General features: G+C 41.0%; 1 protein-coding gene across 3 annotated transcripts; it reads left to right on the top strand.

The window, feature by feature from the left end:
• The first annotated feature begins 472 nt into the window (after positions 1-472).
• On the top strand, positions 473-4,246 carry LOC106562541 (uncharacterized). 3 transcript variants are annotated; one of them, XM_045702945.1, is made up of 4 exons: positions 473-679; positions 1,065-2,074; positions 2,278-2,528; positions 3,967-4,246. In XM_045702945.1, the coding sequence occupies exons 2-3, from the start codon at positions 1,150-1,152 to the stop codon at positions 2,520-2,522; spliced, it is 1,170 nt and encodes a 389-aa protein (XP_045558901.1). In that variant the 5' UTR covers positions 473-679; positions 1,065-1,149; the 3' UTR covers positions 2,523-2,528; positions 3,967-4,246. The 3 variants fall into 3 exon arrangements, 2 of the variants coding, with proteins under 2 accessions (XP_045558901.1, XP_045558900.1); XR_006760858.1 differs by lacking the exon at positions 473-679 and having other exon boundaries at positions 989-2,139; XM_045702944.1 differs by lacking the exon at positions 473-679 and having other exon boundaries at positions 989-2,074.
• The last annotated feature ends 8,940 nt before the right edge of the window (positions 4,247-13,186 follow it).

The raw sequence follows: 13,186 nt of genomic DNA, 5'->3' as shown, positions 1-13,186 counted from the left end.
TCCCATACGAGAAACAACAAGCGTTGATTCTCTCCGGCTTAGAACAGGTTAGAAATAGGACAAAACTCCTATTATTATAATAGCTATATTGAACACTTGCATAGTTTAACTTTGACAGTAATGATACGTACATTAACGTTAACTCTAAAAGTGCAGTGTTACACAATGGTGCAACACAAACTCATTCTGTGTATAGGTTGGGAGTGTGTGAAAGATGGAGGTCCTGATCAAGCAATACCCTGAATGTGCTACCGTATATTAAATTCTGAATTTATCATTGTCAATTTTTATTGCAGCATGAGGTGAAACGGAGACGTAAACCTGAGGATACAAAGGAGAACAAACGACGGAAACAAACCTTCAAATACCATGTACAGCAAGCAGGCCAGAGATTGAATGTGTGCAAGGTCACTTTCATGTCTGTGTTCCAGCTAACCAACAGCCGTCTTCAGGCAAGTGAAAATATGAATTAATGTCTATATGAATATCAATTACAAACATATTGTATTCTTTGTACTAGTTTTTTTAGAACCTGCTAATTGAAATGTAATTGTTTTGGTCAGGTTGTTCAGGAAAAGTTAGGAGTTGAAGCTGAGGCAGGTGAGGTTGCAGGGTCTCCAGATCAGGCTACTGAGGCTAGGTCTCCTTTAGAAGATGGAAGAGGGAAGCATAGCAATAGGTAATGCGCTATGGATTCCAGCCTGGATTATTTCACTATAGCAGTGCTCTAAACAATCTTCTAAACATTAACATAGAGTATCGAATGGATGAATAGCGAATTCTGAAACAAAAATATAAAAATGTTTATTACTTTTAAACAAAATGATGGTAATCTAGCTGTCCAACTACAACCTGAGCATTGAGGACTGAGTGCCGATTACCTTCCCCCTCCCACCGGACGGCACTGGCCTAATTCTCGCCGCCCTACAGGACCCCCGGCCACAAACGGCAATGGCGTGACCGGGATTTGTACCCCAGTTATAGCGACACAGTTGCACTCTAAGGCAGGTCCCTAGACCATTGAGAGAATACAAGTTCAACAACATCTTGTTGTCTCCTTACAGGCCACATCGGATACATGCTACAGTGAAAGAGGGCATCAAGGAGCACATTTTATCTTTCCCAAGAACCCAGAACCACTACTCTCGGATGAAGGGGGATGTACACAGAGAATACCTCAGCCCTGATCTGAATTTGTTGCGAATGTACCGACTCTACAAAGAGAAGAATACCACATCATCTGCAAAATTCTGGGTTTATAGGGACATTTTCAAACAGCAGAGTCTCAATTTCGGCCAACCCAGGAGTGACACCTGTGGCAAATGTGACGCATTCTTCACTAAGATGTCAGCAGCAACATCTGAAGAGGAGAAGAGGAAGATTGCAGTTGAAAGTGAGTTGCACCATCGAAAAGCCGAAAAGGCCTACACACAGCTTCAAAGTGACACTGAGTGGGCTAAAGCCAATGCTGACTGCCATGTCATTTCTGTGGATCTACAGGGGGTGATGTACACCCCTAATCTGACCCACTCCAATGTCTACTACCAGCGGCAGCTGTCAAATTTTAACCTTTGCATCCAGGAACTTGGAAAAGAAGATCCTGCATACATGTGTGTTTGGCATGAGGGGATTGCACACCGAGGTTCCATTGAGGTAGCAAGCTGCATATTGAAGTGGGTGAAGACAAAATTCACACCACTCCCCAAACCAGAGGTGTGCAAGTTGATCATCTTCAGTGACAGATGCTGTGGGCAGAATAACAACTGGCGGATGCTCAATCTGATGTCGATGCTCGTCTCTATGGGTAACTTTACCCAAGTTGAGCAGAAGTTCATGGTCTCTGGTCATTCTTTTCTTCCTTGTGATCGATCTTTTGCCACCATTGAGAAGAGGCGCAAGGTGTCAGTCCTTCATACACCTGATGATGTTTCAAAGATGATACTTGAAGCACAACCAGCAAAACCATTCAAGGTGATGAGGATGCAATGTGAAGACTTCAGGCACCTTCCAGATTCTGTCCTCAAGCGACCAGCTGGACTACAGATCACCTCAGTGAGGTGGTTAAAAGTCACAGGTATTGGGAAAGGAATCGATCACAAACATTGGCTCATTCTAAGATCCGATGACAGTATATCACAGGTATTGCACAGAGAATAGTTTACTAACATTCATCATCAACATGCAACATGTTGTTCTAACAATAAAATATCCTAGTGCTTGACTGTGAAAGTTGTTTATTGATGTCAGGAACTTAAAATGTTTCTGTTGTAATTTCAGTTGAGGATCCTTGGAATCTGTACGCCAGACAGAGCCACAGTCTATTTGAGGGATGGAAATCGTGGCTGATCTCCAAACCAAAACAAGGAGCTACACCTCAACCTCCCTATTTTGCAAGCCACTACCCTAGAGCATATGAGAGTCCTCTGCCCATCAAAAAAAACAAGTACCAAGATCTGATGACCATGCTCAACTACTTGCCAGCTGCTGCACGCTCTTTTTATAAATCACTGCAGAGTGAATAATTTGATGTTAACCTCTTGGGGCTAGGTGGGACGCTAGCGTGCCACCTGTGGTGCACTCCATCAACAGCAGGTGCATTTCAAGAGCGGCAAATTTGAATCCAAATAAATGTCAAAATTCAAATTTTTCAAAAATACAACTATGTTACACCATTTGAAAGATAAACATCTCCTTAATCTAACCACGTTTTACGATTTCAAAAAGGTTTTACGGCGAAAGCATAAATTTAGAGTATGTTAGGACAGTACATTTACAAGAGTTGTGTGTAATGTTTTGTCAAGTCAAAGACAGGGTCACCAAAACCATAAAACCAGCTAAAATGATACACTAACCTTTTACAATCTCCATCAGATGACACTCCTAGGACATTATGTTAGACAATGCATGCATTTTTAGTTCTATCAAGTTCATATTTATATACAAAAACAGCGTTTTACTATGGCATTGATGTTGAGGAAATCGTTTCCCTCCAATAACCGGCAGTCAAGTCAGCGTCAGAAATTAAATAATTAAAATTAGAAAACATTGTTAAAATATTATATTGTCATTTAAAGAATTATAGATTTACATCTTTTGAACGCAATCAACTTGCCAGATTTAAAAATAACCTTACTGGGAAATCACACTTTGCAATAATCTGAGCACTGTGCCCAGAAAAATACGCGTTGCGATACAGACTAGACGTCATGTTGGGGAGATCTAAAATCGAAAATACTATGTAAATAATCCATTACCTTTGATTCTCTTCATCAGATGTCACTTCCAGGTATCACAGGTCCATAACGAATGTAGTTTTGTTCAAAAAAGCTCATCATTTATGTCCAAAAATCTCCGTCTCGTTAGCACATGATGTAAGCCAGCCGGACTTCTCGTCATGAACGAGGGGAAAAAATATATTTCCGTTCGTTCAAACATGTCAAACGTTGTATAGCATAAATCATTAGGGCCTTTTTTAACCAGAACATGAATAATATTCAAGGTGGACGAATGCATAGCCTTTTATAACGTATTGGAACGAGGGTACCCAACATGAAGTAGCGCGCCAGGTGTCTAATGGGACATCACCGTTCCATGGCTCTTGTTCGGTCAGATCTCCCTCCAGAAGACTCAAAACACTTTGTAAAGGCTGGTGACATCTAGTGGAAGCAATAGGAAGTGCCAAAATATTCCTAAACCCCTGTGTCTTTCAATGGGATAGCTTTAAAGTCAATACAACACATCAGGTATCCACTTCCTGTCAGAAAATGTCTCAGGGTTTTGCCTGCCAAATGAGTTCTGTTATACTCACAGACACCATTCAAACAGTTTTGGAAACTTTAGAGTGTTTTCTATCCATATATAATAAGTATATGCATATTCTAGTTACTGGGTAGGATTAGTAACCAGATTAAATCGGGTACATTTTTTTTATCCAGACGTGCAAATGCTGCCCCCTAGACCCAACAGGTTAAACCAAGCTACATAATTAACCGTTTTTTCTGTGAGTTTATGATCCCCTGAACCTGTATAGTATGTTGAATCTGAATACATTTCAGAAAACATGTCACCCCTATTGTAGGAATTTTCTATGTGAATCAATTTGTGTATGATTTCAACCAGCACAATATATTGAATTAATTTAATTTTAAGATGTTGTTCCTAGTGTAGAAAATGTTATGTACAATGTGTTCTGTTGAGAATGATTTTGTGTGTGATCATTTGAACCTTTTTTAAATCTGAATTAATTGAAAACAAACAAGTCATCACATACAGTATGTGAGTATTCATTTGATCTTGATTCCCTTTTGTTATTCATTACAATACACAGTACGTCTCTCTGTCACCACATTTAGCATCAACTCTAAGCAGTTAATACTTATTTACTGCTGTCACCTCAGTACAGGACATTTCTTGCCTTTAGCATGGGTTTAACGCAATTCAAAACTTAATTGCTGATCATAGTGTTAAACGCAAAGAGAATGGGTTTCTGAACGTTTTGTAATATTGACCTTAGGGACCTGCATATTGGCACATGACATTGATCCATATTTGATATGTAGAAGTTGTGCTTCTTTTGATTGAATTCTATTTTTGTAGTTATTCTATGGTATGTTCACATTGAGGGCTTCATTTTAAATGAGACTAAGATTTCATGACTCAACTTTTATGAAAAGTCATCAGTGCTAAAGTTGATAGACCACCTTTAAATGAACCTCCATACAAATGAATGAACTACATATTGCATTTAAGTTATTTACATGAAGGGCATCTGCACTTGAAAGTACTTAAAACATCATATCAGGTGTTAAAAAAGGACATCTTACAAGTGTCATGCAAAATGTCACATATACTGTTCTTCCACAAACTGAAATCATCACTGGAGATATACTGTTCTTCCACATTCTAAAAATTAAAACGGCAATAAAAAAAGTATTTTTTGAAATAACAAAAAAATATCAATTGTTGTTGGAAGATATGAGTATGGTGAATTATTTGTCAACCATAAAACACCTAATGTGGTACACACAATTAATAATATAAAAATAACTGATTATCTTAAAATGGAAAAATTGTCACATATATGGTTCTTCGTCTGTAGGATTCAAATGTTGGTTTGGTCCAAAATAATCTATCGTTATATCCGAATAGCGGCGTTTTGTTCGTGCGTCCCAGACACTATCTGAAATGGTAAATCAGGGTCGCGGGCATGGCGCAATTCGTGACAAAAAAAATCTAAATATTCCATTACCGTACTTCGAAGCATGTCAACCGCTGTTTAAAATCCATTTTTATGCCATTTTTCTCGTAAAAAAGCGATAATATTCCGACCGGGAATCTCCTTTTAGCTAAACAGAGGAAAGTAAACAAAGCTTTCGGTCGACGCGGGCACGAGCCTGAGTCTCACAGTACTGTAACCAGCCACTACCCAAACGCGCTACTTTTTTTCAGCCAGAGCCTGCAAAGCCACGATTCAGCTTTTTACCGCCTTCTGAGACCCTATGGCAGCCGTAGGAAGTGTCACGGGACAGCTAAGATCCTCACTCTTCAAGAAACAGAGACAAGAAGAACGACACCTTGTCAGACAGGCCACTTCCTGCATGAAACCTTGTCAGGTTTTTGCCTGCCAAATGAGTTCTGTTATACTCACAGACACCATTCAAACAGTTTTAGAAACTTTAGGGTGTTTTCTATCCATATGTAATAAGTATATGCATATTCTAGTTACTGGGTAGGAGTGGTAACCAGATTAAATCGGGTACGTTTTTTATTCAGCCGTGAAAATACTGCCCCCTAGCCATAACAGGATAGGTGGCACCAAATCGTCCCACCTACGTAACAGCCAGTGTAATCCCGTGGCGCGTTATTCAAAAACCTTAGAAATGCTATTACTTAAATTTTTCAAACATATGACTATTTTACACCATTTTAAAGACAAGACTCTCGTTAATCTAACCACACTGTCCGATTTCAAAAAGGCTTTACAACGAAAGCAAAACATTAGATTATGTCAGCAGAGTACCCAGCCAGAAATAATCAGACACCCATTTTTCAAGCTAGCATATAATGTAATCATTAGTCCAACAGTTCCAAACGAGAGTTTCTATTGGACAAATTCATGTATGTTTATCCCTTTTTCATTCAGTTTGTTTGCATTTTTCACAGAATCGGCAGAATAAATACTCCCCTGATCACACGCAAACACAGTTCACTTTCATAGCAGCCACATACAAACAACTTGAGCCCTTTGATCGTTGGATAATTACTTATTTGCATCTACGTGCTTTCATCCTCTCAGCTTTTCTCTTCGCTTGTGGACTTCAGTGCTGTCTGTGACCAGGCGAAAAAACCTTTCCAAGCCAAACCTTCATATCATAACCACTAACCGCTACACGCAGCCTACATAGTTGTCACCATATTAGCTAACGTCAAGTCAACATAGCTACTAGAACTAACGCGTTAGTAAACCCGCTACACTTTACAGTTAGAAAGCAGTTTAGCAGTTACACCGGTGGGCCCAAGAGGCAATAAATTAATCAAACCAGTAATTTACCTTGACTTGGAAGAGTTCCAGTGTTGGATAGTGATAGGCAACTAGGTAATATAGCATCCCTCTTTGTTTGAGCCAGGTGTTTGAGTAGGCTAAACTAGCTAGCAGCATTCGCTAGCTAAGCAAGTGAAAGTACAAAACATATGAAATATAGCTAGTTCTCTCTTTCTCATGCTTCTCCTTCATTTTTGAAGATGTGAATTTGCTCAAAACTTTTAAACTACTGTCTTCCTCTCTGTTTGAGTCAAACACTCACCTAATTTTACTCACTGCAGTGCTAGCTAGTTGTAGCTTATGCTTTCAGTACTAGATTCATTCTCTGATCTTTTGATTGGGTGGGCAACATGTCAGTTCATATTGCAAGAGCTCTAATAGTTTGGAGGACGTCTTCCGCAAGGTGCCATAATTAATTAAGTCTATGGAAAGGGGTGAGAACCACGAGACTTCTAGGTTTTGTATTGAAATCAATGTACCCAGAGGAGGACGGATACTAGCTGTCCTCCGGCTACACCTTTGTGCTACACTAAAGAGTGATGTTGAGGCTACTGTAGACCTTCATTGCTAAACAATCTGTTTTAATTAATTATTTGGTGACGTGAATATATTTAGCATAATTATATCTTAAAAGGTCAACTTTGTTTCACTCTTTAAATTTTTCTGAAATTCACAGAGAATGGTCCTCACCTTACTGCTCTGTGGAGCCTCCACTGTATTTCACATGTGACCTTCAAATGTGTAATAACAAAACATTACTTACATGTGGAATGACCTTCAGCAAGTTGATGTGTGATTGCACATCTAATCAAATCAAATTTTATTGGTCACATACACGTGTTTAGCAGATGTTATTGCGGGTGCAGCGAAATGCTTGTGTTTCTAGGTCCGACAGCGCAGTAATATCTAACAAGTAATATCTAACAATTTCACAACATATACCCAATACACACAAATCTAAGTAAAGGACTGTAATTAAGAATATATAAATATATAGATGAGCAATGTCACAGCAGCATAGACTAAGTGTCACGACTTCCGCCGAGGTTGGTCCCTCTCCTTGTTCGGGCGGCGTTCGGCGGTCGACGTCGCCGGTTTTCTAGTCGCCACCGATCCACGTTTCATTTTCCATTTGTTTTGTCTTCATTGTACACACCTGGTTTCCATTCCATATTATTGTTCCCTATTTAACCCTCTGGTTTCCCCCTTGGTTTTGTGCATGTTTGTTCTGTGTTTAGCTGTCACTACTGTGTGTGAGCTGGATTGTTTTCCCTGCGTGGGAATTTATTTTGTTGTCATCTTGAGTAAAAGTCCGTTATTACTCATCCTCTGTGTCCTGCGCCTGACTCCGTCCCACCTGCTGCACATCGACCCTTTACACTAAGATACAGTAGAAAAGCATAGAACACAGTATATACCTATGAGATGAGTAATACAAGATACGTAAACATTATTAAAGTGACTATGTATATAGGCAGCAGCCTCTATGTTCTAGTGATGGCTATATAACAGTCTAATGGCCTTGAGATAGAAGCTGTTTTTCAGTCTCTCGGTTCCAGTTTTGATGCACCTGTACTGACCTTGCCTTCTGGATGATAGCGGGGTGAACAGGCAGAGGTTTGGGTGGTTGTTGTTCTTGATGATATTTTTGGCCTTCCTGTGACATCGGGTGCTGTAGGTGTTCTGGAGGGCAGGTAATTTGCCCCCATTGCAATGCATTGGGCAGACTGTACCACTCTCTGGAGAGCCCTGCGGTTGTGGGCAGTTTTGTTGCCATACCAAGTGGTGATACAGCCAGAGGGTTTTAGGTGCCAAGTCAAATTTCTTCAGCCTCCTGAGGTTGTCTGTGTGGCCATCCACCTTCTCCATTGCGGTCCCGTCGATGTGGATAGGGGCTACACCCTCTGCTGTTTCCTGAAGTCCACGGTCATCTCCTTTGTTTTGTTAAAGTTGAATGAGAGGTTATTTTCCTGGCACCACACTCCCAGAGCCCTCACCTCCTCCCTGTAGGCTGTCATGTCATTGTTGGTAATCAAGCCTACTACTGTTGTGTCGTCTGCAAACTTGATGATTGAGATGGAGGCGTGCTTGGCCACGCAGTCATGGGTGAACAGGGAGTACAGGAGGGGTCTGAGCACGCACCCTTGTGCGGCCCCAGTGTTTAGGATCGGCGAAGTGGAGGTGTTGTTTCCTACCTTCACCACCTGGGGGCGGCCCGTCAGGAAGTCCAGGACCCAGTTGCACAGGGCGGTGTTCAGACCCAGGGCCTTGAGATGGATGATGAGCTTGGAGGGTACTATGGTGTTGAATGCAGAGCTGTAGTCAATGAACAGCATTCTTACGTAGGTATTCCTCTTGTCCAGATGGGATAGGGCAGTGTGCAGTGTGATGGCGATTGCATCTTCTGTGGATCTATTGGGGCAGTAAGCAAATTGAAGTGGGTCTAGGGTGACAGGTAAGGTAGAGGAAATATGATCCTTGACTAGTCTCTCAAAGCAAGTCATGATGACAGAAGTTAGTGCTACGGGGTGATAGTCATTTAATTGGTCTCTACTCCTCCCGTTGTGGGGTCTGAGACGCCGACGGCTCCCACCATTAGCTCTGACAAATTGAAAACCCTAGTCATTGGCGACTCCATTCCCCGCAGTATTAGACTTAAAACTAATCATCCAGCGATCATACACTGTTTACCAGGGGGCAGGGCTACCGACGTTAAGGCTAATCTAAAGACGGTGCTGGCTAAGGCTAAAACTGGCGAGTGTAGAGAGTATAGAGATATTGTTATCCACGTCGGCACCAACGATGTTAGGATGAAACAGTCAGAAGTCACCAAGCGCAACATAGCTTCAGCGTGTAAATCAGCTAGAAAGATGTGTCGGCATCGATTAATTGTCTCTGGCCCCCTCCCAGTTAGGGGGAGTGATGAGCTCTACAGCAGAGTCTCACAACTCAATCGCTGGTTGAAAACTGTTTTCTGCCCCTCCCAAAAGATAGAATTTGTAGATAATTGGCCCTCTTTCTGGGACTCACCCACAAACAGGACCAAGCCTGGCCTGTTGAGGAGTGACGGACTCCATCCTAGCTGGAGGGGTGCTCTCATCTTATCTACGAACATAGACAGGGCTCTAACTCCTCTAGCTCCACAATGAAATAGGGTGCAGGCCAGGCAGCAGGCTGTTAGCCAGCCTGCCAGCTTAGTGGAGTCTGCCACTAGCACAGTCAGCGTAGTCAGCTCAGCTTTCCCCATTGAGACCGTGTCTGTGCCTCGTTCTAGGTTGGGCAAAATTAAAAATGGTGGTGTTCGCTTTAGCAATCTCACTAGTATAAAGACCTCCTCCATTCCTGCCATTATTGAAAGAGATTGTGATACCTCACATCTCAAAATTGGGTTACTTAATGTTAGATCCCTCACTTCCAAGGCAGTTATAGTCAATGAACTAATCACTGATAATAATCTTGATGTGATTGGACTGACTGAAACATGGCTTAAGCCTGATGAATTTACTGTGTTAAATGAGGCCTCACCCCCTGGTTACACTAGTGACCATACCCCCCGTGCATCCGGCAAAGGCGGAGGTGTTGCTAACATTTACGATAGCAAATTTCAATTTACAAAAAAACTAAAACAATGACGTTTTCGTCTTTTGAGCTTCTAGTCATGAAATCTATGCAGCCTACTCACTCACTTTTTATAGCTACTGTTAACAGGCCTCCTGGGCCATATGCAGTGTTCCTCACCGAGTTCCCTGAATTCCTATCGGATCTTGTAGTCATAGCAGATAATATTCTAATTTTTGGTAACTAACATTCACATGGAAAAGTCCACAGACCCACTCCAAAAGGCTTTCGGAGCCATCATCGACTCAGTGGGTTTTATCCAACATGTCTCTGGACCTACTCACTGCCACAGTCATACTCTGGACCTAGTTTTGTCCCATGGAATAAATGTTGTGGATCTTAATGTTTTTCCTCATAATCCTGGACTATCGGACCACCATTTTATTACGTTTGCAATGGCAATAAATAATCTGCTCAGACCCCAACCAAGGAGCATTAAAAGTCGTGCTATAAATTCTCAGACAACCCAAAGATTCCTTGATGCCCTTCCAGACTGCCTCTGCCTACCCAAGGACGTCAGAGGACAAAAATCAGTTAACCACCTAACCGAGGAACTCAATTTAACCTTGCGCAATACCCTAGATGCAGTTGCACCCCAAAAAACTAAAAACATCTGTCATAAGAAACTAGCTCCCTGGTATACAGAAAATACACAAGCTCTGAAGCAAGCTTCCAGAAAATTGGAACGGAAATGGCGCCACACCAAACTGGAAGTCTTCCGACTAGCTTGGAAAGACAGTACCGTGCAGAATCGAAGAGCCTTCACTGCTGCTCGATCATCCTATTTTTCCAACTTAATTGAGGAAAATAAGAACAATCCAAAATTTATTTTTGATACTGTCGCAAAGCTAACTAAAAAGCAGCCTTCGCAAATGGAGGATGGCTTTCACTTCAGCAGTAGTAAATTTATGAACTTCTTTGAGGAAAAGATCATGATCATTAGAAAGCAAATTACAGACTCCTCTTTAAATCTGGGTATTCCTCCAAAGCTCCATTGTCCTGAGTCTACACAACTCTGCCAGGACCTAGGATCAAGGGAGATACTAAATTGTGTTTTAGTAATATATCTCTTGACACAATGATGAAAATAATCATGGCCTCCAAACCCTCAAGCTGCATACTGGACCCTATTCCAACTAAACTACTGAAAGTGCTGCTTCCTGTGCTTGGCCCTCCTATGTTGAACATAATAAATGGCTCTCTATCCACCGGATGTGTACCAAGCTCACTAAAAGTGGCAGTAATAAAGCCTCTCTTGAAAAAGCCAAATCTTGATCCAGAAATTATAAAAAACTATCGGCCTATATCGAATCTTCCATTCCTCTCAAAAATTTTAGAAAAAGCTGTTGCACAGCAACTCACTGCCTTCCTGAAGACAAACAATGTATACGAAACGCTTCATTCTGGTTTTAGACCCCATCATAGCACTGAGACTGCACTTGTGAAGGTGGTAAATTACCTTTTAATGACGTCAGACCGAGGCTCTGCATCTGTCCTCGTGCTCCTAGATCTTAGTGCCGCTTTTGATACCATCGATCACCACATTCTTTTGGAGAGATTGGAAACCCAAATTGGTCTACATGGACAAGTTCTGGCCTGGTTTAGATCCTATCTGTCGGAAAGATATCAGTTTGTCTCTGTGAATGGTTTGTCCTCTGACAAATCAATTGTAAATTTCGGTGTTCCTCAAGGTTCCGTTTTAGGACCACTATTGTTTTCACTATATATTTTACCTCTTGGGGATGTCATTCGAAAACATAATGTTAAATTTCACTGCTATGCGGACGACACACAGCTGTACATTTCAATGAAACATGGTGAAGCCCCAAAATTGCCCTCGCTAGAAGCCTGTGTTTCAGACATAAAGAAGTGGATGGCTGCAAACTTTCTACTTTTAAACTCGGACAAAACAGAGATGCTTGTTCTAGGTCCCAAGAAACAAAGAGATCTTCTGTTGAATCTGACAATTAATCTGGATGGTTGTACAGTCGTCTCAAATAAAACTGTGAAGGACCTCGGCGTTACTCTGGACCCTGATCTCTCTTTTGAAGAACATATCAAGACTGTTTCAAGGACAGCTTTTTTCCATCTACGTAACATTGCAAAAATCAGAAACTTTCTGTCCAAAAATGACGCAGAAAAATTAATCCATGCTTTTGTTACTTCTAGGCTGGACTACTGCAATGCTCTACTTTCCGGCTACCCGGATAAAGCACTAAATAAACTTCAGTTAGTGCTAAATACGTCTGCTAGAATCCTGACTAGAACCAAAAAATTTGATCATATTACTCCAGTGCTAGCCTCCCTACACTGGCTTCCTGTTAACCTCTTACATCTAGACGTTCCGCTAGCAGAACACCTGCTCCAATATCCAATGATAGGCGTGGCGCGAATTACAAATTCCTTAAAAATACAAAAACTTCAATTTTTCAAACATATGACTATTTCACAGCATTTTAAAGACAAGACTCTCCTTTATCTAACCACACTGTCCGATTTCAAAAAGGCTTTACAGCGAAAGCAAAACATTAGATTATGTCAGCAGAGTACCAAGCCAGAAATAATCAGACACCCATTTTTCAAGCTAGCATATAATGTCACAAAAAACAAAACCACAGCTAAATGCAGCACTAACCTTTGATGATCTTCATCAGATGACAACCCTAGGACATTATGTTATACAATGCATGCATGTTTTGTTCAATCAAGTTCATATTTATATCAAAAACCAGCTTTTTACATTAGCATGTGACGTTCAGAACTAGCATACCCCCCGCAAACATCCGGTGAATTTACTAAATTACTCATGATAAACGTTCACAAAAAACATAACAATTATTTTAAGAATTATAGATACAGAACTCCTCTATGCACTCGATATGTCCGATTTTAAAATAGCTTTTCGGTGAAAGCACATTTTGCAATATTCTCAGTAGATAGCCCAGCCATCACGGCTAGCCATTTAGACACCGACCAAGTTTAGCCCTGATCAAACTCCGATTTACTATTACAAAAGTTTCATTACCT

Source organism: Salmo salar, chromosome ssa20, assembly GCF_905237065.1.
Source record: "Salmo salar chromosome ssa20, Ssal_v3.1, whole genome shotgun sequence".
NCBI classification, from domain to species: Eukaryota; Metazoa; Chordata; class Actinopteri; order Salmoniformes; family Salmonidae; genus Salmo; species Salmo salar.
Note: the sequence above shows the minus strand (reverse complement) of the source record. Positions and strands in the feature narration are given on the sequence as shown.